The 27,036-nt window shown below is 34.9% G+C and overlaps 1 protein-coding gene across 1 annotated transcript in view; it reads right to left on the reverse strand.

The window, feature by feature from the left end:
* EYS (eyes shut homolog) overlaps positions 1-27,036 on the reverse strand; it is a 1,933,311-nt gene that overhangs the window by 1,453,257 nt on the left and 453,018 nt on the right. The window contains 1 exon segment of the mRNA XM_049873718.1: positions 16,338-16,451. Coding sequence (XP_049729675.1) covers positions 16,338-16,451 — 114 coding nt within the window.

Consider the following 27,036-nt stretch of genomic DNA (forward strand, 5'->3'; position numbering starts at 1 on the left):
ACACACCACTTTCGGTTAAGGACAGGACATCCAGAAAGAAGCTAAGTAAAGACACTGAAGCTCTAAATGCCACAATCAACCAACTTGACCTCGTAGACATATACAGAATACTCCACCCAACAGCAACCAACTATACTTTCTTTTCTAGTGCACATAGAACATTCTCTAGAATACACCACATATTCGGTCATAAAGCAAGCCTTAGCAGAATCCAAAACATTGAACTATTACAAAGCATCTTCTCTGACCATAAGGCCATAAAAGTGGAAATCAATAACAGGAAAAGCAGGGAAAAGAAATCCAACACTTGGAAACTGAACAATACCCTGCTCAAAAAAGACTGGAATATAGAAGACATTAAGGATGGTATGAAAAAATTCAGAGAATCCAAAGAGAATGAAAACACTTCCTATCAGAACCTTTGGGACCCAGCAAAAGTGGTGCTCAGAGGCCAATTTATATCAATAAATGCACACATCCAAAAAGAATAAAGGGCCAAAATCAAAGAATTATCCCTACAACTTGAACAAATAGAAACAGAGCAACAAAAGGAACCCACAGGCACCAAAAGAAAACAAATAATAAAAATTAGAGCTGAACTAAATGAAATAGAAAACAGAAAAACAATTTAAAGAATTAACAAGACCAAAAGCTGGTTTTCTGAAAAAATCAACAAAATCGATAAACCGTTGGCAAAATTGACAAAAGAAAAACAGGAGAGGAAGCAAATAACCCGAATAAGAAATGAGATGGGTGATATTACAACAGACCCAACTGAAATTAAAAGAATCATATCCGATTACTATGAAAAACTGTGTTCAAACAAATTTGCAAACCTAGAAGAAATGGATGAATTCCTAGAAACACACTACCTACCAAAACTAACAGAAACAGAGGTAGAACAACTAAATAGACCCATAACAAAAGAAGAGATTGAAAAGGAAATCAAACAACTCCCAACAAAAAAAAGCCCTGGTCCGGACGAGTTCATTGCAGAGTTCTACCAAACTTTCAAAGAGTTCACACCACTACTACTAAAGGTATTTCAGAGCATAGAAAAAGACGGAATACTACCAAACTCATTCTATGAAGCCACCATATCCCTGATACAAAACCGGGTAAAGATACCACAAGAAAAGAAAATTACACACCTATATCCCTAATGAATGTAGATGCAAAAATCCTCAACAAAATTTTAACCAATAGAATTCAACAACATATCAAAAAAATAATTCACCATGACCAAGTGGGATTCATACCAGGTATGCAGGGATGATTCAACATTAGAAAAACAATTAATGTAATCCACCACATAAATAAAATAAAAGACAAGAATCACATGATTTTATCAATTGATACAGAAAAGGCATTTGACAAAGTCCAACACCCATTCATGATAAAAACTCTGAGCAAAATAGGAATAAAAGGAAAATTCCTCAACATAATAAAGGGCATTTATACAAAGCCAACGGCCAACATCACCTTAAATGAAGGGAGCCTGAAAACATTCCCACTGAGATCGGGAACCAGACAAGGATGCCCTTTATCACCACTCTTATTCAGCATTGTGCTGGAAGTCCTAGCCAGAGCAATTAGGCTAGATAAAGAAATAAAGGGCATCTAGATTGGCAAGGAAGAAGTAAAAGTATCTCTGTTTGCAGATGACATGATCTTATACACAGAAAACCCTAAGGAATCCTCCAGAAAACTACTGAAACTAATAGAAGAGTTTAGCAGAATATTGGTATACAAGATAAACATACAAAAATCAGTTGGATTTCTCTACACCAACAAAAAGAATATTGAAGAGGAAATCACCAAATCAATGCCATTTACAGTAGCCCCCAAGAAGATAAAATACTTAGGAATAAATCTTACCAGAGATGTAAAAGACTTATACAAAGAAAACTACAGTACACTTCTGCAAGAAACCAAAAGAGACTTACGTAAGTGGAAGAATATACCTTGCTCGTGGATAGGAAGACTTAACATTATAAAAATGTCTATTCTACCAAAAGCGATGTATACATTTAATGCAATTCCAATCCAAATCCCAAGGACATTCTTTAATGAGAAGGAGAAACAAATCACCAGTTTCATATGGAAGGGAAAGAGGCCCCGGATAAAGAAGGCATTACAGAAAAAGAACAAAGTGGGAGGCCTTACTTTACCTGATTTTAGAACCTATTATACCACCACAGTAGTCAAAACAGCCTGGTACTGGTACAACAACAGATACAGGGACCAAAGGAACCGAATTAAGAATTCAGACATAAATGCATCCACATATGAGCAGTTGATATTTGACAAAGGCCCCAAAACAGTTAAATGGGCAAAAGACAGTCTTTTTAACAAATGGTGCTGGCAGAACTGGATATCCATCTGCAAAAAAATGAAACAAGACCCATACCTCACTCCATGCACAAAAACTAACTCAAAATAGATCAAAGACCTAAATATAAAATCTAAAATGATAAAGATCATGGAAGAAAAAAATACGGACGTTAGAAGCCCTAATACATGGCATAAACAGTATACAAAACATTATAAAGAATATAGAAGAAAAACTAGATAACTAAAAAAAAAAAAAATAACTGGGAGCTCCTAAAAATCAAACAGTTATGCTCATCCAAAGACTTCAGCAAAAGAGAGTAAAAAGACTACCTACAGGCTGGGAAAAAGTTTTTAGCTATGACATTTCTGATCAGCACCTTATCTCTAAAATCTACGTGATACTGCAAAATCTCAAATGCAAAAAGACAAATAACCCAATTAAAAAATGGGCAAAAGATACAAATAGACACTTCACTAAAGAAGACATTCAGGTAGCTAACAGATATATGAGGAAGTGTTCATGATCATTAGCCATTAGAGAAATGCAGAACAAAACTACAATGAGATTTCATCTCACTCCAACAAGGCTGGCATTAATCCAAAAAACACAAAAGAATAAATGTTGGAGAGGCTGTGGAGAGACTGGAACACTTCTACACTGCTGGTGGAATATAAAATGGTACAACCGCTTTGGAAATTGATTTGGCACTTCCTTAAAAAGCTAGAAATAGAACTACTATACGATCCAGCAATCCCACTCCCTGGAATATATCCTAGAGAAATAAGAGCCTTTACACGAATAGATATATGCACACCCATGTTTACTGCAGCACTGCTTAAAAAAAAAAAAAAATTTTTTTTACAGTAGCAAAAACATGGAAGCAACCAAGGTGCCCATCAATGGATGAATGGATAAATAAATTATGGTATATTCACACAGTGGGATACTATGCATTGATAAAGAACCGTGCGGAATCTGTGAAACATTTCATAACATGGAGGAACCTGGAAGGCATTATGCTGAGTGAAATTAGTCAGTTGCAAAAGGACAAATATCGTATAAGACCACTATTATAAGAACTTGAGAAATAGTTTAAACTGAGAATAAAACATTCTTTTGTGGTTACGGGGTGGGGAGGGAGGGAGAGTAGGAGGGGGCATTCACTAATTAGATTGTAGATAAGAACTACTGTAGGTGAAGGGAAAGACAGCACACAATACAGGGGAGGTCAGCACAATTGGACTAAACCAAAAGCAAAGAAGTTTCCTGAATAAACTGAATGCTTCGAAGGGCAGCGTAGCAGGGGCAGGGGTCTGGGGACCATGGTTTCAGGGGACATCTAAGTCAACTGACATAATAAAATCTATTAAGAAAACATTCTGCATCCCACTTTAAAGTGTGGCATCTGGGGTCTTAAATGCCAGCAAGCAGCCATCTAAGATGCATCAATTGGTCTCAACCCACCTGGATCAAAGGAGAATGAAGAACACCAAGGACACAAGGTGATTACAATCCCAAGAGACAGAAAGGGTCACATGAACCTATGACTACATCATTCTGAGACCAGAAGAACTAGATGGTGCCTGGCTACAACCGATGACTGCCCTGACAGGGAACACAACAGAGAACCCCTGAGGGAGCAGGAGAGCAGTGGGATGTAGACTACAAATTCTCATAAGACCAGATTTAATGATCTGACTGAGACTAGAAGGACCCCGGTAGTCATGGTCCCCAGACCTTCTGTTGCCCCAGGACAGGAACCATTCCCAAAGCCAACTCTTCAGACATGGATTGGACTGGATAATGGGTTGGAGAGGCATGCTGGTAAGGAGTGAGCTTCTTAGATCAGGTGGTCACTTGAGACTATGTTGGGATCTCCTGCCTGGAGGGGAGATGAGAGGGTGGAGGGGGTTAGAAGCTGGCGAAAAGGACACGAAAAGAGAGAGTGGAGGGAGAGAGCGGGCTGTCTTATTAGGGAGAGAGTAATTGGGAGTGTGTAGCAAGGTGTATATGGGTTTTTGTGTGAGAAACTGACTTGATTTGTAAACTTTCACTTAAAGCACAATAAAAATTACTAAAAAAAAAAAAAAGAAGTTCAGCACAATACTGATGGTCAAACCAATATTTGCTTGATATTTACTGCATTTTAATTGTTCCACAGAACGGAAGACAAAATTATCAATACCAACTATTAAAAGAATGATTGCTTTTTCTATTGCATTCTTACGAATTCAGCTCATCCAATTTATTTGACCCACCTTCACAAATAATACTAATACTGTAACTTTGATTAATGAAATCAAATCAAACTGTTTTTTTTTTTTTTTTTAATATACTCAATTGATATGTAGCTGACTTCAAGCAACTTTCAAAATATCAAAGGTGGTTGGCTGTATAGTCCCACGACAAGAAAAAAATTGTCCTCTAAGAGTGTTCAGTCTAGCTGTAGATTGACTACACTGGTGCATTTAATCACAGCATCTAAAGCTCCCCCATTAGTAGATCAACACAAGACTGACTGAGATATGGCCTGGGAAGGCTGAAAACTAATTGCTCCATTATCTGTACTCCAGTCTTTTCACTTCACAAGCACTTAAAAATATGTACTTAAATCTGCTTTCTAATTACAAGTGCCCATAACAGTGTCCTACACAGAAAACAGCATTATTATTCCAGCTTTCAACACACTTAAGCGTTTTCATTTCGCTGAGTTGTTTTTCTGCTTTGTTTACTTTCTTTTGCAAACATGTTTAATGGCTAATTACCATTTCTGCTTTTTTTATCTTAATTGCTACACATTTTCGGACATGTGTCATTAAAGCTTTAGCAGATAAGGCATTTGTTCAAAGAATATCTCTATTTTATTTGCATATATGTAGCTTTGTGAAAATGGCATTCTTATTAGTTTAAGCACTTATTTTTTGAGAACCAAACCATAATTCACCTCAAAGTCTTATCTTCTTTGTATTAGGTGTTTGCAACTTTTATATTTTCCAAAAAAAAGTAACAGTTTAATTTTCAACACAAAAACTTTATAGAAATACCAATGTTATGATAATGTAATAGTATTTTTTCTCAGAACTCTTCATTTAATAAAGTTCGATATCCAAAATATATATTTCATGAATTATAAGGTCATAAAAAGTTTAGTTATTAGTAAATACATACTTAAAGTTTTGGGTTTATACATCATAGTTTTCTATAAAAAAAAAGTTTTCTATAGACGATAAAAAAAGAAACGATAGTATTTACTTTATGTAGAATATCATTTACTTTATGTCGCTCAAAGTGTCACTCATTTTATGAGCAATTTGAGAGTCACGGCCTTTTCCACTCTGTAGAAAAATATCTGAATTCTGAGAAAGACTTTCCCTCTTTCTGTGCTTCCAGATAAGGAGAGAGAAGCACTGGCTAAAATCTGTCGGGAAAAATTTTCATAATAGATGGTATTTTTCACTTTTTCTCTAATTCCACTTTATTTCGTGGGATATTGGTTTTAGAGTTTAAATTGCTGATTAGGTATGAGCTGCATTATTGTTTGGCACTGACTGCATTACTTAAACAAATAGTAATAACTCGTATTTGTAAACCATCTTCACGTACACTACTATTCCACTTAATTCCATAGGGAAGGTGAGCAAGTGTGCTTAATCCCAGGCGTGTGTGTGTGTGTATGATGTGTTTAATAAGTTTTTTTTTTTTTTTTTTAATTTTGTAGGTTATTGTTGTCGTTAGGTGCCGTCAAGTCGGTTCCGACTCATAGCGACCCTATGCAAAACAGAACGAAACACTGCCCGGTCCTGCGCCATCCTTACAATCCTTGTTCTGCTTGAGCTCATTGTTGCAGCCACTGTGTTAATCTACCTCGTTGAGGGTCCTCCTCTTTTCCGCTGACGCTGTACTCTGCCAAGCATGATGTCCTTCTCCAGAGACTCATCCCTCCTGACAACATGTCCAAAGTATGTAAGACGCAGTCTCGACATCCTGCTTCTTAGGAGCACACTGGTTGTGCTACTTCTAAGTCAGATTTGTTCATTCTTTTGGAAGCCCATGGTATATTCAATATTCTTCGCCAACACCACAATTCAAAGGCATCAACTCTTCTTCGGTCTTCCTTATTCATTGTCCAGCTTTCACATGCATATGATGTGACTGAAAATACCATGGCTTGGGTCAGGCGCACCTTAGTCTTCAGGGTGGCACCTTTGCTCTTCAACACTTTAAAGAGGTCCTTTGCAGCAGATGTGCCCAATGCAATGTGCCTTTTGATTTCTTGACTGCTGCTTCCATGGCTGTTGATTGTGGATCCAAGGAAAATGAAATCCTTGACAACTTCAATCTTCTCTCCATTTATCATGATTTTGCTCATTGGTCCAGTTGTGAGGATTTTTGTTTTCTTTATGTTGAGGTGTAATCCATACTGAAGGCTGTGGTCTTTGATCTTCATTAGTAAGTGCTTCAAGTCCTCTTCACTTTCAGCAAGCAAGGTTGTGTCATCTGCATAATGCAGGTTGTTAATGAGTCTTTCTCCAATCCTGATGTCCTCTTCCTCTTCATATAGCCCAGCTTCTCGTATTATTTGTTCAGCATACAGATTAAATAGGTATGGTGAAAGAATACAACCCTGACACACACCTTTCCTGACTTTAAACCAATCAGTAGCCCCTTGTTCTGTCCGACCAACTTCCTCTTGATCTATGTAAAGTTTCTTCATGAGCACAATTAAGTGTTCCGGAATTCCCATTCTTTGCAGTGTTATCCATAGTTTGTTATGATCTACACAGTCAAATGCTTCTGCATAATCAATAAAACACAGGTAAACATCCTTCTGGTATTCTCTGCTTTCAGCCAGGATCCATCTGACATCAGCAATGATATCCCTGGTTTCATGTCCTCTTCTGAAACCGGCCTGAATTTCTGGCAGTTCCCTGTCAATATACTGCTGTAGCCACTTTTGAATGATCTTCAGCAGAATTTTGCTTGCATGTGATATTAATGATACTGTTACAAAATTTCCACATTCGGTTGGATCACTTTTCTTGGGAATAGGCATAAATATGGATCTCTTCTAATCAGTTGGCCAGGAAGCTGTCTTCCATATTTCTTGGCATAGATGAGTGAGCACCTCCAGTGCTGCATCTGTTTGTTGAAACATCTCAATTGATATTCCATCAATTCCTGGAGCCTTGTTTTTCGCCAACGCCTTCAGAGCAGCTTGGACTTCTTCCTTCAGTACCATCAGTTCCTGATCATATGCCACCTCTTGAAATGTTTGAACATCGACTAATTCTTTTTGATATAATGACTCTGTGTATTCCTTTCATCTTCTTTTGATGCTTCCTGCATCATTTAATATTTTCTCCATGGAATTCTTCACTATTGCAACCCGTGGCTTGAATTTTTTCTTCGGTTCTTTCAGCTTAAGAAACACTGAGCATGTTCTTCCCTTTTGGTTTTCCATCTCCAGGTCTTTGCACATGTCAGTATAATACTTTACTTTGTCTTCTTGAGAGGCCCAATGAAATCTTCTGTTCAGTTCTTTTACTTCATGAATTCTTCCTTTTGCTTTAGCGGCTCAATGCTCAGGAGCAAGTTTCAGAGTCTCCTCTGACATCCATCTTGGTCTTTTCTTTCTTTTCTGTCTTTTCTGGGACCTCTTGCTTTCTTCATGGGTGATGTCCTTGATGTCATTCCACAACCGGTCGCTAGTGTTCCATGCATCAAATCTGTTCTTCAGATGATCTCTAAATTCAGGTGGGATATACTCAAGGTCATATTTTGGCTCTCATGGACTTGCTCTGATTTTCTTCAGTTTCAGCTTGAACTTGCCTGTGAGCAATTGATGGTCTGTTCCACAGTCAGCCCCTGGCCTTTTTCTGACTGATGATATTGAGCTTTTCCCTCATCTCTTTCCATAGATGTAGACAATTTGATTTCTGTGTGTTCCATCTGGCGAGGTCCATGTGTATAGTCACCATTTATGTTGGTGAAAGAAGGTATTTGCAATGCAGAAGGCGTTGGTCTTGCAAAATTCTATCATTCAATCTCCGGCATTGTTTCTAGACCTATGAAAGATAAATTTTGTAGGTAGAAAGAATATTTATAATTGAGGCATTTTCTATTCCACACATGGAAACATAAAAGCCCCTACTTAGTATATTTTTTACAGCAAAATAGACTGAAATCAGTGATATCTTTTTTTTTTTTTTTTGGAAGTGCTAGGCATAGAGGGCTTTAGTAAAGGGTATCTAAGTAAGTAGTGATTGGCTGTGACAAGAGACTGATCAATGAGAAGAACACTGTGTATTGGAATGACTGAATTATATATTATTGTTTTAAATAAAATAAAAATATGTGGTATCAAAATGTCAAGGAGAGCACGAATGTGGCCCATGTCTTGCCTCCTTGTGTGAAAAGCATGAGTTTAAACTGACCCAAGTCAGTGGAAACAACTTGCTCAAATAGGATTCATATGTATGGGATGAGCTTATGCTGTCCGTTAAAAATAATCTCTTAAATTCAGTATTAACATTTCAGAATTACTGATAGGATCAGAAGAACTCGCATTTAAAATATCGTTAAGGATGCCAGAGTGCTACTATGCAGAGCAGAGCACAGATTTAGTATCTCCAGGTAAATGATAATAATTACCTATATCCAAGCTGCTGTTCCTTCACAGAAACTTTGAAAACAAATAGAAACTGTCACAATCAACTCTGTCCGAACTCCAGAAAGCAGTCAAATATTTACAGCCACTAAGAAAACACTAAATTGAGAAAAAGGTAACTTTAATACAGTAGCAAAGCTTTGTGGCATTTTCAGTTGCACTTACCTCCTACCCTCTCTAGTTTGGCCAACAGTCTGGAAGACGCAAGCCTGTAATCCAGAATGGGATCCTGGTCAAATTATTGTGAATATCTGTTCTAAACTGTTTGGGGCTTCCTGAGAACTAATAAAGGTGCTTGTTTCATCTCACATGGAACGCACTTAAGGCAGAAAAGTGGAAGAAATTGCTCAAAACATCGTAAGGCTAGCTACTGACATACGGTTGCCTGGGGCAAAAGACTGTGCTTGAACATACAATAGACTGCCTAAAGCCTCAAAGGAAAATCTGGGGAGAAATTCTTTGGGAAGTTATGGTACACAGAAGCATATGTGTATAAGGAAAACCACATGCATGTGCAAGGCAAGATATATGCTCACAATGGCCCTGAGAAGATCTAGGATGTCTAGGCACAGTGCAATGCTGGTTAAGTGTTGAAGGAGTTTCTGAGCAGTAAGCCAATATGCAAAGACTGGGAGAGGGTATCGCTTGTTTATTTATTTCTTATTTAAATCCTGTCATTCTAGCAAAACATTAGCTGAGCCCAAGCTAAAGAGAGAAATACTTCATCAATTGTGTATGACAAGAAATATAGTCTTTGCAAAAAGAGTTTGGAAAAGTCACTAGACAAATGGACAAAAGGGGGAATCTGATTTTCAGAGTTACCACCTTATATTAAAATTTCCAATTTCAAAATATAATAAGGCATACAATGAAACAGAAACATATGGCCCAACAACAGGAACAAAATAAATTGACAGAAAGCATCCTTTGGGACTGAGACATTGGACTTACTACACAAAGAATTTAAAACATTTGTATTAAATATTTTCAAAGAACTAGCAGAAGCCATGGACAATGAGTTAAAGGAAATCAGGAAATAACATATGAATAAAAACAGAATGACAATATAGATATTCAAATTACAATAATGAATCAAACTCTGGAGCTGAAAAACAAATGTAATAATTGAAAAAATCATTAGAAGGGTTCAACAGCAAATTTGAGCAGGCAGAAAAAAACTCTATGAACTTGAAAATACAACAAGTGCAATTATCCAATATACAAAGCAGAAAGAAAAAAAAAAAAAAAGAATGAAGAAAAGTGACCAGAGCCTAAGGGACATGAGGGACACCATTAAGCCAACCAGCATATGGGTTATGGGAGTCCCAGAAGGAGAGGACAAAGAGAAAGGGATAGAAAGACTATCTGAAGACATAATGGTGAAGAACCTTCCCAATTTGATAAAATATAAGAATTTATACATTGAAGATGCTGGACAAATGCTGAATAGGATAAACACAATGAAAACCACAGTGAGATACGTTTTAATCAAACTATCAAAAGCCAAATATAAAGAGGGAATCTTTAAAGCAGCAAGAGAGAAGCACCCGTCATGAACAATGAATCCTGAAAAAGATTAACAAATCAATCTCACATAAGAATCAAGAGGCAACAACATGTCATATTTAAAGCGTTGAAAGAAAAAAAAAAGTGAAGCAGTAATTCTATATTCAGAAAAGTTGTCCTTCTGAAAAGAGCTAAAAATTAAGACATTCCCATATAAACAAACAAAAACCAAATCCATTGGTGTCGACTGGAGTCTGACTCATACCAATCTTATAGGACAGACTGTAAACTTTACCAGAGCAGAATGCTACATTTTTCTCCTATGGAGCAACTGGTGAGTTCCAACCGATGACCTTTTGATTAGCAGCTGAGCTTTTAAACCACTGTTCCACCAGGGCTCCTTCCTATAAACAAAAGAAATTCCATTTTTGTTGGAGTAGAGATAAATGAAATAGAGGGTGGAAAAAGAATACAGAGACTCAATGAAACCAAAAGATGATTCTTTGAAAAGATTGATAAAATTGATGAAAGCTTAGCTACACTGACAAAGAAAAAAAAGCAGAGAAGATATAAATAAATCAGAAATTAAGTGAGGACATTACTTTTGACAGTACAGAAATTTAAAAAAAAATTATAAAAGAATTCTATGAACAATTGCATGCTAACAAATTAGATAGCCTAGGTGAAATGGATAAATTTCTAGAAACACATATTGCCTAAACTGACTCAAGAAGAAACAGAAAATTGCAACAGACACTTAACAAGTAAAGAGATTGAATCAGTAATCAAAAACCTCCCACCCAAAAAAAAAAAAAAAAAAAAGTCAAGGACCAAATGACTTCATTGGTGAATTTTAGCAAACATTTAAATGAGAATTAATGCCAATCTTTCTCAAAATCTTCCAAAAGATAGTTGAGAAGGAAACACTTTCTAAAAATTCTGAGACTAGTCTTACTCTGATACTAAAGCCAGATAAAGATACCACAAGAAAACAAGCTATAAACTAATACCTCTTATGAATACAGATGCAAAAATCCGCAACAAAACACTAACAAACCAAATATAACAACACATTAGAAGGTTTATATGCCACAACCAAGTGGGATTATATTAGGACTGCCAGGGTGGTTTAACATAAGAAAATCAATCAATGCAATACACCACATTAATAGATCAAAAGGAAAGAATAAAAACAAATATAAAAAACATGATGTTCTCAATTAATGCAGGAAAGTTATTTGACAAAATCGAATACTTTTCATGATAAGAACAGTCAGAAAACTAAAACAGGAGGGAACTTCCTCAACACCGTAAAAGGCATTTATGAAATATTCACAGCTAAAATCACACTAGTGAAAGACTGAAAGTTTCCCATCTAAAATTAGGAACAGGTCAAAGATGCCCATTTTCACCACTGCTATTTAGCGTTTTAGTTTACTCAAAATTGAAAGAACTTGAATTTAATCTAGTGCAGTGGAGAAGAGCTATATATTCCTGAAATAAAAGAAGAATTTTTCCACTACTTTATCGAAATATATATTAGTACAAATAAAGGTAAAACTTGGACTATACTAAAGAAATGGGGAAAAGGTAGCTTAAACATAGGTTATTATTTTAGCATTGTCTAAAATACAAAGACCAAAATGGACATCAGAAGAAAGTCTGAACTTGCTCTTGAAAATCAAGCAGCTAAAGCAAAAGGAAGAAATGATAAAGTAAAAGAACTGAACAGAAGATTTTAAAGGGCTGCTCGAGAAGAAGAAATATTATAATGACCTATGCAAAGAGCTGGAGGTAGAAAACCAAAAGGGAAGAACATGCTCAGCATTTCTCAAACTGAAGGAACTGAAGCAATGAATAAAGCCTCAAGTTTTATTCAATAGTGAAGGATTCTATGGGGAAAATATTAAAACAACATAGGAAACATCAAAAGAAGATGGAAGGAACACAGACAGTTATTCACTGAAAAGAATTGGTTGACATTCAACCATTTCAAGAGGTAGCATATGATCAGGAACCAATGGTACTGAAGGAAGAAGTCAAAACTGCCCTGAAGGTATTGGTGAAAAACAAGGCTCCAGGAACTGACAGCGTATCAATTGAGATGTGTCAACAAAAGTATGCAGTGCTGAAAGTGCTCATCGGTCTATGCTAAGAAATTTGGAAGACAGTTACCGGGCCAACTTACTGGAAGAGATCCATATTTATGCCTATTCCCAAGAAAGGTGATCCAACCAAATGCAGAAATTATTAAACAATATCATTAATATCATACGAAAGCAAAATTTTGCTGAAGATCATTCAAAAGCAGCTACAGCAGTATATTGACAGGGAACTGGCAGGAATTCAGGCCGGAGTCAGAAGAGGACACGGAATGAGAGATATCATTGCTGATGTCAGATGGATCCTGGCTGAAAGCAGAGAATACCAGAAGGATGTTTACCTGTGTTTTATTGACTATGCTAAGGCATTCAACTGTGTGGATCATAAAAAATTGTGGATAACATTGTAGAGAATGGGAATTCAAGAACACTGAATTGTGCTCAAGAGGAACCTGTACATAGACCTAGAGGCAGTTGTTCAAAAAGAACAAAGGGATACTGCATGGTTTAAAGTCAGGAGAGTTGTGTGGCAGGGTTGTATCTTTTCACCATACCTAGTCAATCCATATGTTGAGCAAATAATTTGAGAAGCTGGACTATATGAAGAAGAACGGGGCGTCAGGATTGGAGGAAGACTCATTAACAACCTGCATTATGCAGACGACACACCTTGCTTTCGGAAAGTGAAGAGGACTTGAAGCACTTACTAATGAAGATCAAAGACCGCAGCCTTCAGTATGGATTACACCTCAACATAAAGAAAACAAAAATCCTCACAACTGGACCAATGAGCAACATCATGATAAATGGAGAAAAGATTGAATTGTGGAGTATTTCATTTTACTTAGATCCAAAATCAACATCCATGGAAGTACCAGTCAAGAAATCAAAAGATGCATTGCATTGGGCAAATCTGCTGCAAAGGACCTTTTTAAAGTGTTGAAAAGCAAAGATGTCACCTTGAGGACTAAGGTGTGCCTGACCCAAGTCACATTGTTTTCAGTTGCTTCACGTGCATGCAAAAGCTGGACAACGAATAGGGAATACCAAAGAAGAACTGACACCTTCGAATGTGGTGTTGGCAAAAAATATTAAATATACCACGGACTGCCAAAAAAATGAACAAGCCTGTCTTGGAAGAAGTACAACCAGAATGTGCCTTAGAAGCAAGGATGGCAAAACTGTGTCTCACATACTTTGGACATATTATCGGGGGGATCAATCCCTGGAGAAGGACATCATACTTGGTAAAGTAGATGGTTAGCGAAAAAGAGGAAGACCCTCCATGAGATGGACTGACACAGTGGCTGCAACAAGGGGCTCAAGCTTAACAATTGTGAGCATGGTACGGGACCGGGAGGTGTTTTGTTCTTGGTACATAGGATCACTGTGTGTCGGAACCAACTCGAAAGCACCTAACAAGAACAACAACATCACACCAGTGTCAGCAAATGTTTTCTATAAGAGTCAGAAAATAATTATTTCAAGCTTTAAAATATATATTCTGCAGTTGTGGTTGAAAGTAGCCATAGACAGCAAATACATTTATAGTGCTGTTTATGAGTCATAGAAAACAGGGAGTGGCCTGAATTTTTCCTTGGAATTACAGCTTTCTGACCTCTGCTCTACTCAACGCCAAACAATTACCTTAATAAATTATCGAATCAACTAAATATTTACTAAAAATAATCTTGTCATTTTATGTGTTTTGTTGAAGTTTCAGTTTGTGTAATTAAAAAAAAATTCTTATGAAAATAGATTGCAAAATTTCTAACATCCTCACAGGAAACTTATTTGGAGAACAATAATTATTAAATTTTCAAAAAGAATGTATTAGTGCATTTAAAAATATAAACTGAACTCCTAATTAGATTGCATAAATATTTCTTTTCAAAAATATGTATTTATTCATGGGATCTTTTTTTTTTTTTTAATTAGTTCTAGTGAGATTTTTAAGGAGGTCTTTCCTATGAGTACAGAATGGGCATTTCTTTGGATAAATAATGCTTGTTGCTCTAATGAAGAAACTCCCTCTGATTTCAGTGGCTTACTACAATAAAAAATGTTTTTTGTTTGTTTTTTGATTATTTAATACAATGAAATGGTCCTGGTCCATTGATGGCTTTCCAAATGGTAATTTAGGGATTTGTACTGTTCTATATTCTGGCTCTCCTTTCCTCTAGTTTCCCAGGCATCTTTTTTTCACCAAATATGAAGAACAAAGACAGTCAAAGATTGTGCGGGATGTTTTATGGACCAGATTGCAAAATAATAACTTCCATCCACCTTGTATTGGTCAAAATTAAAACTTTGTTACTCTTAAAGTAAAATCTTTTTTTTTTTTTTTTTTGTCCTTTACTGAGATTCCTTAGACAAGTCCCTGTGTATCTTTACTCATTACCGTAGAGTCAGTTCCGACTCATAGTGGTACACTACAGGATAGAGTAGAAGACATCTTTCTGCAGTGGAGAGGCTGATGGGTTCCAACTGCTGACCTTTTGTTTAGCAGCAGAGGCTTAATCACTGAGCCACCAGTGAATATATATTTAACCATAATGAATATGTATTTATTTCATTATAAATCTTTAAAGATCCATAAGTGGAGCCCTGGTGGCTCCGCTTATACATCTTTAAAGCTTTATAACAAAAGAAATATATATTGGCAGCCTACCTTCCCAAACATGATAAATTGTTTTCTCTTGTATGGGTTTTTTTCAGGTATATGTTAGATAATTATTTAAAATAACAAACACTTGATGGTTACTGCTTCCTAGCAGGCAATGTGCTATTTAAATGACTTATATAATTTAATCTATCTCCAAATCAATGTCGATGGCACTAGTTTTTTTTTTTTTCCAAATCAATGAGGTAGTTGTAATTCTCATCTCCTTTTTACAGATGACAATAATTCAGGTTAAACAGTTACAACCAATTTGAAGTGAGCCACGGAATCTTCTGTTTTTTGATGAATAAGTATTTGATGCCCTTTAAGAATATCTTAGTTAGGTATAACACTTAAAATAATAAAATCAGTTATATTTATTTAAGCAGTTTTAAACTTCATGGCTTAGAAATGACACCTGAAGTTCAGTAAAGTGTCCAATGCTTTACTTTTTATATATTAAACAAAAAATTTGTATAATAAGCAATATATATTTTTACAAGACAATGCATGAATTTATTTGGTTTTTGGAAAAAGTTACAATGCCTTAACTGAAGCCTAAAAAGTATCATCAAAGTTAAGAATTGAAAAAAAATTACTTATTAGTGGCTTACTATGTGGTAAACACAGTACATTACAAAATTAAATAAATGATTGTGGTAAACACAGTACATTACAAAATTAAATAAATGATTGATTTAGAAAGAAAACCTTGGGAATTAAGTGAGGAAGAAAAAACCATTTTTAATGTAATATGATAAAAAATAATAATATGATAGGCTGGTAATATATTCTTTACTTACTTTTTGTTATATAATTTGGTTTTATTGGTAGTCTTTCTAATAGCAAAACAAAAAACATGGGTGTTTTAGTGGATGTATAAACAAAGCTCATTTCACTTTAGTTTCTGCCTAAGGGATAATTGGTTGGTCACTTTAGATGGTGACTTTAAGAAATAAAGGGCTAATAATGTTGCCGGAAGACTGTAATGAGTTCAGACAAGAGACAGAAATGCTTTTTAAAGTTAATTATGTTTGCTTTTCCTTCTCCCTTGGTGTTCATTACCTTTAAATGGAGCCACACATTGGCAGAAGTAATTACCAGGTTGGTCAATGCAGGTGGCTCCATTCTTGCAGGGGTGTGAAGCACACTCATCTATATCTGTTTCACATCTTGTGCCTTTGAAAAATAATTAAAAAAAATTTAAGTTTTAATAAGGCAAGCAGATGTCAGGTTATAATTCTCAAATTTGTCCAAGTATTTTAATTCACTTGAGAGAAGATCTGAAACAAAATTTATCAGATAAGAATGCCACATATATTTAAAAAAAAAATTATATATTATATTATAGCCCATTTATTTCACCTTACTACAAACAACAACAACTTTTCTTGGAATTACTAAATGCAGACTAATCTCCTCTAGGTTTCTAAACATACAAAGTCTGCTTAGATGTGAACTAATTTATTTTTTGCTTTGGAGTCTAGAGATGGAATAGATGTCTCAGATTACTGGGATACAAATAAAATGTTAGGCTAAGGGAAATAAAAAGGAAATGCTGATAAATCAATAACATTTTGTTGTATGTCCCTGAGGGCAAAATATACTTTATAAGGCATAGTTGTGAAACACTACATACCAATCAAGTTGGGGGGACAGATGCATTTGAATCTACCCATGAGCTCTGTATGTGTAGAACGAAGTAGACAGGGGGAGGAATCACAGTTCTTTCTATTAATTTCACAAATTAATGGAAAGAAACAAAATAGAAATTTTCATTAACTATATGATTTTAACATTTTCTTTTAACTAGTTCTTCAGTTCAGACTTTCCATTAATGCTCCACCTAGAATTTCTGTTTCTAATGCTAAGCTTTCATATTATATTACTTGGATTGTTTAACTTACAAAGACCTAAAAAGCAAGCTTTAATTGACTCTAAATTGATTCTTATGACAAGTAATTTTATGACCAATTTATAACAATAATAGAAAAATAACATTGACATATGACACATTGTATTCACAGATTTTATGAATGGAAATCTTCCTTGAATTTTTAAGAAGAAAATTTCTCTGAAATACTCATATAAATCTAGACTGGAGGAAAAAAAATGTAATTTTCATCTAAATAGAAACGAGCGTATTCACTAAAAAGAAAATCCATTTGTAATGCTAATATTACCGACAAATTAAAATATTAAATGAAAATTGACATTAAACATCAAGCTGAAGAAAAATTAAAATCAAATTTTTAAATATTAAAAAATAAATTAAGATTAATTTACTAAATTAAAATTAATTATTGAATATTAACTAATTAAAATAATGTGAGTAAACAATTACTTTTTTAAACCTTACAGATTTTATTTGATAATTTTCCTTATGGATCAAGTTTGTGAGAAAAAATAGCACACTTGTAAACCTTAGTTCATTTAAAAAAACAAAATATTCATTCAACCCTAAATAGGTCTATATATCTATGATAATGTTCAGATGTAATAAAACAATCCAAGCATAAATTACACACTTAAATATTCTCCTGGAAGAAAATTAATATCCATTTCTATGAGATTAATTGTAGATTCCAAAAATAAGGAGTTATTTCCAACTCAAATTAATATTCAGTATTATAGCTTTGTTTCGCATGTATGCCTACCCTGAAATTCTTTCTGACACAGGGAGCTAAAGGTGTTGTGAAGATCAACACAAGTGCTACCATTTGGACAGCAATCACTTTGACACTCAACCGCTTTAACCTCACAGTTATTATTTAGAAACAAGCAAAGGATTCACTTCATTATAAATGTGTCAGCAGTGCAACTGGCAACTAAGTCTAAGACTATTTGGAATATATGATATTTGCACTTTCCTTTAAAAAAATCAACACATCAGTTAACTCTATGAACTAGATCTTTATTCTTTTTTGTTTTGATATGACTGCAACTATGGCTTTCATCTTATTTGAGGGGAACCTAGGAGACTTCAAAGTCTCCATTATTTCTTAAAATTAAACACATGCTATATGAAGAAAGGAGGCAATGTTTATGACTGTACAGCCTTAAGCAAATTGAATTTTTTTCTCTTCAAAAACTGCATGTTATACATATTTGAGTGCTGTCTAAAATATTCTTAAAAACAAATAAACAAGCAAAAAACCTATCAGTTCTTTGTTTCATTTAACTACTACAAACTAAATGAATTAATTTATATATTTATGAAGAAAAAAGGGTGATATGTTTTAGCAAAACTGCTTAATGAGGAAATAGAGGAGAACTTGCCTTGGTTACTCGGGTTATCCATCATCTCAACTCCCCCCTTTAAATCTGGATAATTATCTATGTAATGATTGGTTGAAGAAAGTTGGAGACCGTATCTCAAGCTAAAAATGCAATTTTTTTTTTTCCAGTCTTAGTTACCCCTAAATGTGGGTATGTAACCAAAGGTTGGTGAATCTGAAGGACCTACCATGGAATTTGAAAGGAAGGTGATGAGGCAAGGACACAGAGATGGTGGACAATTTGTTTTTTGTTCAGGTGGCAGTATCAGGGTGACCACAATAATTTTTGAGGGCCTCAGTGGCAGCGCTGCCATAGTGTCATCTAGTATCAGTTGCATCCTTACCCTAGTGACATAATGGCTTTTTATCTGATGTGGCCTACTCTGCTGCCTAGCCACCTTTATTTATTCAAAGTTTCGAAATCTTGTTCTAAAGGATTCCACAGGTCCTACAATACACATTCTTTTAACAATCTCTAAACTGTGTTCTATTCCGGTTAAATCAGCCTGAGTATATTTCTAGTACCCACAATGAATAACACTATTACTGGTCTGTATTACAATATATTTTTGTCTTTATTATTGAACATTTATATGTCAATTTTACAGATGAGGATATCAGAGGAAAAAAACTTAAAAGAACTTTCAGATATTTTTGGTAAATATCATTAATGTTAATAATTCATTAATGTTAAACTTTTTTTTTTTTTTTTCCTCTACTTTCAAAGAGAGAGATGGTTAGGTTCCCACATTTTCAAGTTAGGAATATTAGTCTATAATTTTCTTGTGATGTCTTTGCCTAGCTTTTCTTTTTGAGCAATATAGGCCTCATAGAATTAGCTGGAAAATGTTCCCTCTTCCTCTATTTTCTGAAAGAATTTGCTTATCATTGATATTATTTCCTCCTTAAATATTTTATAGGATTTACCAAAGCGATCATCTGAGTCTGTGCTTTTCTTTGTATTAAATTAGAATTTATGTTTTTTTTTTTACTTGTTATACCTTTGTTCATTTTTATTTCTTCTTAAGATGTTGTAATTTGTTTCTCTCTAGGATTTTTAAAATTCCCTTTAAAATGTGTAATTTTTTTGCAACATTACCTTGTAATCATTAAAAATTTCTGTACTGTTGTAGTGATATCCCCTCTTTCATTCCTGTATTTGATAATGTGTCTTCTCCCAATTTCTTAGTCAATCCAACTAAAGTGTTACCAATTTGGTTGATATTTTAAAATTGGTTTTGTTGCTTTTCCTTATTGTTCTTTACTTTCTTTCTCCTTCTACTTTGAATTTGGCTTGTTTCTCTTCTTCAAGCCTCTTGAGGTGCAAGCTAAAATTATTGACTTTAGATCTTTCTTTCTTTCTGGTTTAAGCACTGAAAACTACAGTTTCTCATCTAAGTACTTGTTTAGCTGTATCCCATACATTTTGATATACTGTATTCATTTTTATTAAGTTCAAGAAATTTTCTAGGATCTCCTGTGATTTCTTCTTTGAACAGGATTTTTTAGAAATGTGTTGATTACTTTCCAAATATTCTGTTATTTCTCAAATGTCTTTCTGTTGTAGATTTCTAATTAATTCTATTTTGGTGTTGTTTTATAGCCTACCACATTGTTGATGTGAGGAATTTTCATGTGTACTTAAAAAAGTATACATGTTCTGCTGTTTTTAGGTGAAGTTTTCTATAAATTCTAGTTGGATAAGCTGAGTGATGTTTACCTCTTCTATATATTTACTGATGTTTCCATCTAACTCTTCTATCAATGGCTGTGATAACAGTATTGATATTTCCAATTATATAGTTCTCCTTTTAATAGTGTTATATTTCACTTCTTGTAATTTTTTGGGCTCTGTTATTAGGTGTGTATATGGATATTTTAGTGGTGGTTTTTTTTTTATATGGATATAATTGCTATATCTTTCTGATTTTTTGACTCTTTCACCATAATAAAAATTTTCTGTCTCTAATGATATTTCTTGTCTTAAAGTCATTTTCTCTAGTTTTAATAAAGTCTCAGTACTTCTATGTTTGCTGTTTCTAAGTTGTCTTTTTTTTTAATCATTTTACTTTTAATATATTTGTTACTTGGTAATTTTTTTTTTTCATTTAAATTCAACCTCATTTTCAATTTGTAATTCTAAGCATATAGTTTTGCTTTTTTATCCAGGCTGACAAGCTTTGCCTTATGATTGCAGTGGACATCAATGATAGTTTTAGCGTACAAAATCTTCAAAACTATATTTAAATAATTAAATTATGATGAAAATGATACAACAAATAGGGAATCCTAATAGAGAAATACAAACTATAAAAAATGAGTAAATAGAAATTATATAATTGAAAATTCCAATAAATGACATAGAAATTTTGCTGGAGTTCCATAGCAGGTGGCAGAAGAAAGTCAGTGAATTTGATGATGGTCAACAGAAATTATATATGATAAATAGAACTCTTTGGAACACTAAATAATCCCATAAAAATATCATTTCATTGACCAATCATTAACCTTTGATGTATATGATGAAGTTTGGTTTTAATCATACCTCTACATACCCACTTATACTATATGCCTTAAATTATTTTTCTTTTTCTCTATATCCCATCTACTCTCTTGTATTTTCTCAAGTTCTAACTGTCCTACTTTTCCTGCCTGTGTTCTCTGTATTCAGGACTTAAACCTGTACATGCATGATCCCTGTATCTATATTTCTGGTGTTCATTTCCAACTAAGTCCTGGTGATAATGTTACCTCAAGGCAAAAACATACTGTAATTCTAGAGAGAGAAAAATGTTACATGCACTAATGAAAGTGAGATTGATACCAGATATAACATCAATAGTATCGAATGCTAAAAACAATGTCTTTGATTTTGAAACTAAAGTTGTATATTCAGCTAAAATACCTTTTAAGAGTAAAAAGATTATCTACAGACTGGGAAAAAGTTTTTAGCTCTGACATTTCCAATCAGCGTCTGATCTCTAAAATCTATATGATACTGCAAAAACCCAACAACAAAAAGACAAATGACCCAATGAAAAAATGAACAAAGGATATGAATAGGCACTTCACTAAAGAAGACATCCAGGCAACTAACAGATACATGAGGAAATGCTCACGATCATTAGCCATTAGAGAAATGCAAATCAAAACTACAAATGAGACTACATCTCACTCCAACAAGGCTGGCATTAATCCAAAAAACAAAAAATAAGAAATGTTGGAGAGGTGAGTCTGGAAGGCATTATTCTGAGTGAAATTAGTCAGTTGCAAAAGGACAAATATTGTATGAGAACACTATTATAAGAACTCAAGAAACAGTTTTAAACAGAGAGGAAAATATTCTTTGATAGTTACGAGAATGGGGAGGAAGGGAGGGAGGGAGGGAGGGAGGGAGGGAGGGGGGAGTTCCCTAATTAGATAGTAGACAAGAACTATTTTACGTGAAGGGAAGGACAACACATAATACAGGAGAGATCAGCACAACTGGACTAAACCAAAAGCAAAGAAGTTTCTGGAATAAACTGAACGCTTCAAAGGCCAGAGTAGCTGGGGCAGGGATTTGGGGACCATGGTTTCAGGGTACATCTAGGTCAACTGGCATTATAAAAGCTATTAAGGAAACCCTCTGTATCCCACCTTGGCGAGTGGCATCTGGGGTCTTAAATGCTAGCAAGCGGCCATCTAAGATGCATCAATTGGACGCAACCCAACTGGAGCAAAGGAGAATGAAGAACACCAAAGACACAAGGTAATTATGAGCCCAAGAGACAGAAAGGGCCACATAAACCAGAGACTACCTCAGCCTGAGACCAGAAGAACTAGATGGTGCACGGCTACAACCAATGACTGCCCTGACAGAGAGTACAACAGCGAATCCCTGATGGAGCAGGAGATCAGTGGGATGCAGACCTCAAATTCTCATAAAAAGACCGGACTTAATGGTCTGACTGAGACTAGAAGGACCCCGAAGTCATGGTCCCCAGAACTTCTGTTTGTCCAAAACTGGAACCATTCCCAAAGCCAACTCTTCAGACAGGGATTGGACTGGACAATAAGATAGAAAACAACACAGGTGAGGAGTGAGCTTCTTGGCTCAAGTAGACACATGAGACTAAGTGGGCAGCTCCTGTCTGGAAGGGAGATGAGAAGGCAGAGGGGGACAGAAGCTGGCTGAATGAACATGGGAATATAGGGTGGAGAGAAGGAATGTGTTGTCTCAAGGGGAGAACAACTAGGAGTATACAGCAAGGTGTATATAAATTTTTGTATGAGAGGCTGACTTGACTTGTAAACTTTCTCTTAAAGCAAATAAAAAAATAATTAAAAGAAGATAAAATAGCTTTTAAGAGTAATGGTAAAATAAAAATATATTCAAACATAAAATAACTAAAAATATACCTCCCTCTTAAACACTCTCAGGAAGTTGTTTTAAGATGGTCTCCAGAAAAACCAAGATTATATACAAAAAAAAAAAAAAAAAAGTTGAAACTAGTTCTGTGACTATCATTAAGTAAACTAGCATTTATGGTTCTTAACTGTATAATAAAAAAAATTAGTCTTGTTAAATCCCAGTTTTTTTGTAATCATGCTTTACATAAGGCTTTCTGTGATGTATTCACTGCACTCATTTTTGATTCTCATAAACAGTATTCAATTACAAAAACAGTTCATGGAGTTAATTCTAATAAACTCATTCCATCATATTATGTGACTTAATTCATAATCAGTACCTATATTTGAATAAGATATTTGGATACAACAGTGATTTGCTACAGAAATAATGAACCATATAGCAACAGAAACATGAATTTAGCAAAAGGGAAATAAATACAAGAAAAAAAATGAACTCCTTTCGGGAAAAATTAAAGCTGATGAATTGTAAAATGGTTTTACCAATCTCTCACAAATTATGTACATCATGTCATTGTTTAAAAGCCTGAAGGTTGCATTTCTATTCACCTCAGTTATGAATACAATAGTTTTTATGCCAAAACATTCAGGGCATGATTTCCATCTTATTTAAAAAAAAAAAAAAAAGATTGATTGCTCTCTTTTACTGTGAAAAATAAGTATGACTGAGTTTCTGTGTCTATCTCTCTCTCTCTCTCTCTCACACACACACACACAGTTTCTTTAAATACAGGAGCTCTTCAGAGAAAAGCCTGAGGAAGTTTACTCAAAAACTGTATATTTTGGTGTGTGACTTATGTATCTCCAGATTATGGTTACAATTACACAGTGTTTACTATGTGCCAGGCATTATTTTAAGAACTTTACATTTATTCACTCCTTTAATCCCCATGACAACCTTGATTTACCCAAACCATCTGCTGTCTGAGTTTTTGCCCTTTATACTCCATTTATTTATACTTTATTCATTCATTTTTTGGGATCTTTTACTCCACATATTTGTTTATTCCAGTCCTTAAGAATCATTCTTTTGGTTGCCCAAAGATATGTGGTCTTCCTGTCATCCCCTGCTCTGGCTTCAGCTCCCTGTCAAAATGCTGCCTGTTGTACTACCTCCTGCTAAGGATCTGGGGACCATAAATCCTCAGTTCAGAAGCCTGATCAATGCTCAACCCAAAAATCTGAGGCAGGAGTTCCAAGAGAACCAGTCCTAGAGGTTTTCTATAATGACAATAAACAGACTATCTTTCAGCTCTCCATCCACCCATCTAAGTATATTAACCAGGCTTTGTCATGGAAAAGATTTTAGGATAGATGAAATAGAGCACAAGAACGTAGGCTAGAAGTAGAAGTTAGAGAAAACCGGTAGTGGGTTTATAAAATTAACTCAAGAGTGTGATTAAACACATATGCTTTAAAAGCCTATCACTTCAGTCAGCCACTAATTGACCCTAATATTTCTTTTATTTTTTATTTATTGTACTTTAGATGAATGTTTACAGAACTAGTTTCTCATAAACAGTTAGTATACATATTGTTTTATGACATTGGTTAACAATCCCACATGTCAACACACTCTCCCTTTTCAACTTCAGGTTCCCTATTATCAGCTTTCCTGTTCCCTCCTGCCTCCTAGTTGTTGCCCCTGGGCTGGTGTGCCCTTTTAGTTTAGTTTTGTTTTATGGGCTTGTCTACTCTTTGGCTGAAGGGTGAAACTCAAGAATGACCTCACTACTGAGCTGAAAAGATATCTGGGGGCCATACTCTCAGGGTTTCTTCAGTCTCTGTCAGGCCAGTAAATCTGGTCTTTCTTTTTGAGTTGGAATTTTGTTCTACATTCTTCTCTATTGTGATCCCTGTCAGAGCAGTGATGGTAGCCAGGCACCACCTAGTTATACTGGACTCAGTCTGGTGGAGGCCATGGTAGATATGGTCCATTCGTCTTGACCCTAACATTTCTAATAGAAAATATAGGGGGAACAAAAAAAAAAGCTAACCAGTCACACAGTTTGCAGTGTTAATTATATAATAACACATCATTAACTCAGGAGAAAGAACAATTACTCTTGACACTGAGGCCAGAAAGAAATGTCACTACCAGGCCCTCTTAGATAGGATATGGGTAGCTTTTCTAAAATATTTTTGCAGATGATTTAGATGAGTTTCATATGACTGTTTCTTAAAGTTTTCCTAAATATAATATGCTCTCATTCATACCTAAATAAAAACAAGTAAAAACAATTTTACATTAACTTAATATATTTTTCTTAATTTGCTAAATTTAGAAATGAATCATGGGATAGTTGAAGAATAGCTAGATTTAGATAGATAGATAATAAAGTATAGATAGACGATAAACGATGGATGCATAGATAGGTAGATAGATAGATTGTCACTATCTAGTTGACTCCAACTCATGCAACTTCATGTACAACAGAATGAAATAGTTCTCAGTCCTCCATCATCTCCACAATCACTGGTGTGTTCAAGTCCATTGTTGTAGCCACAGTTCCAATTCATTAGCTAGATTTAGATCTTTCGTATATGGTATAGTGATTTTTGTTTTTCAGTCCAACCTAATTTTTGATACATATTGACTGGAAATTACTTTCAGATTGTGCTGACCGATAAATGCTGGGAGAGCTGACATGTTGCTTACACCTATTAAATAAAAACTCCATGCCTTAGCAAACTGTTGAATGCACACAAGTGTCTGGGACAGAGTGACATAAGCTTGTGAAAATTGAGAAATCGGTTGAAGTTTAGTGACTGATAAGACACTTTGTGAATGCTCTTACAGTCCTAGATTTCTGAAAAAGTGGAAGGAAATAATAAAGTATTAATTTAAATTCTTAATTTGATGCTCTTCTTACTTTTGGGTGAAGTCTGAGAAACTTAGGTCATATGCCAACAATTGGCTGACTCGATCACTGTGCCCTCCTTTGTTACTATTCCTGCATGTGTCTCTGAATTCTCTGTTCCCCTTAACTTGAATTCTATGTGGCCACCAGGCTATATTTATAAAAGGCAAATCTGATGAAATAATTTTTGCCTTAAGTTTATTCCAATCCCTCAGGTATTTTCCTCTAGTTCCTTTATTAAAGCAATCCTGATTCCCAAGGATAATCTGAGAGCTAGAGGGTTTGAAAAGAAGCCTAGAAAAAGTAATGCATTTATTTTATCTTTTTTTTCAAACTTGATACTTTAATTTTAAAATAAATGGAAACCTTTAATTTTGCAACATACTATACCCTTGATAATATGTATTTACATTTTATACCACCACTATGGATTGAATTTTGTTCCCCAAAAATGTGATGAAATTCTAATCCTGAACCTGTAAACCAGATTCTATTTGGAAATAGGTTTTTTTTGTTATGTTAATAAGGTCATACCCAAGTAGGATAGGTCCTTAACCTAGTCATTTATGAGTTACAACAAGAGCAGAATAGCCACAAAGACATGCACAAAGGGAAGAGAAAGATAGACAACTGAGATACATGCATCTACACGGGATTGCTGAGAGATTCCAGAAGCTGAGATAGGTCAAGGAAGAAACTCTTCCTAGAGCCTCACCATGAATTCAGACTTCTAGCCTCTTGAACTGTGAGAAAATAAATTTCTATTCTTTAAATAACCCACACACTTGTGGCATTTTTGTTTGTTTTGTTTTGTTAGCACAAGGTAACTAAAACAACAACAAAGCTTATAAAGTCCCCCCATTTTAATCTGTATGGAAACCTGGCAGTCCAAAACAATGCTTTGATTACTCTTCTGGCTTTGTCTAAGCTTTGTATATATTCCCTAGGCTCTAGCCTGAGATGTACAGACTTACCACCCATAGCATTGTCTACCCAAAAAACCCAGTGCCGTCTACAAAAAAACAGGACCATCAAAATCTGGACCTGGTCTACCCTCCTGGACTTATCTCTTCTGCCTCTTTTTTTGTGTACTCTCTGCTCAAAACACTGGAACAAAGTATTCACCTGTGATGTTCTTCTAACTGGTTTTGCCTAAAAATGCCTGGTCCCCTTTTGAAACCATGCTCAAATGTCATCTCAGGGAAGTATCTG

Source organism: Elephas maximus, chromosome 1 (assembly GCF_024166365.1).
Source record: "Elephas maximus indicus isolate mEleMax1 chromosome 1, mEleMax1 primary haplotype, whole genome shotgun sequence".
NCBI classification, from domain to species: domain Eukaryota; kingdom Metazoa; phylum Chordata; class Mammalia; order Proboscidea; family Elephantidae; genus Elephas; species Elephas maximus.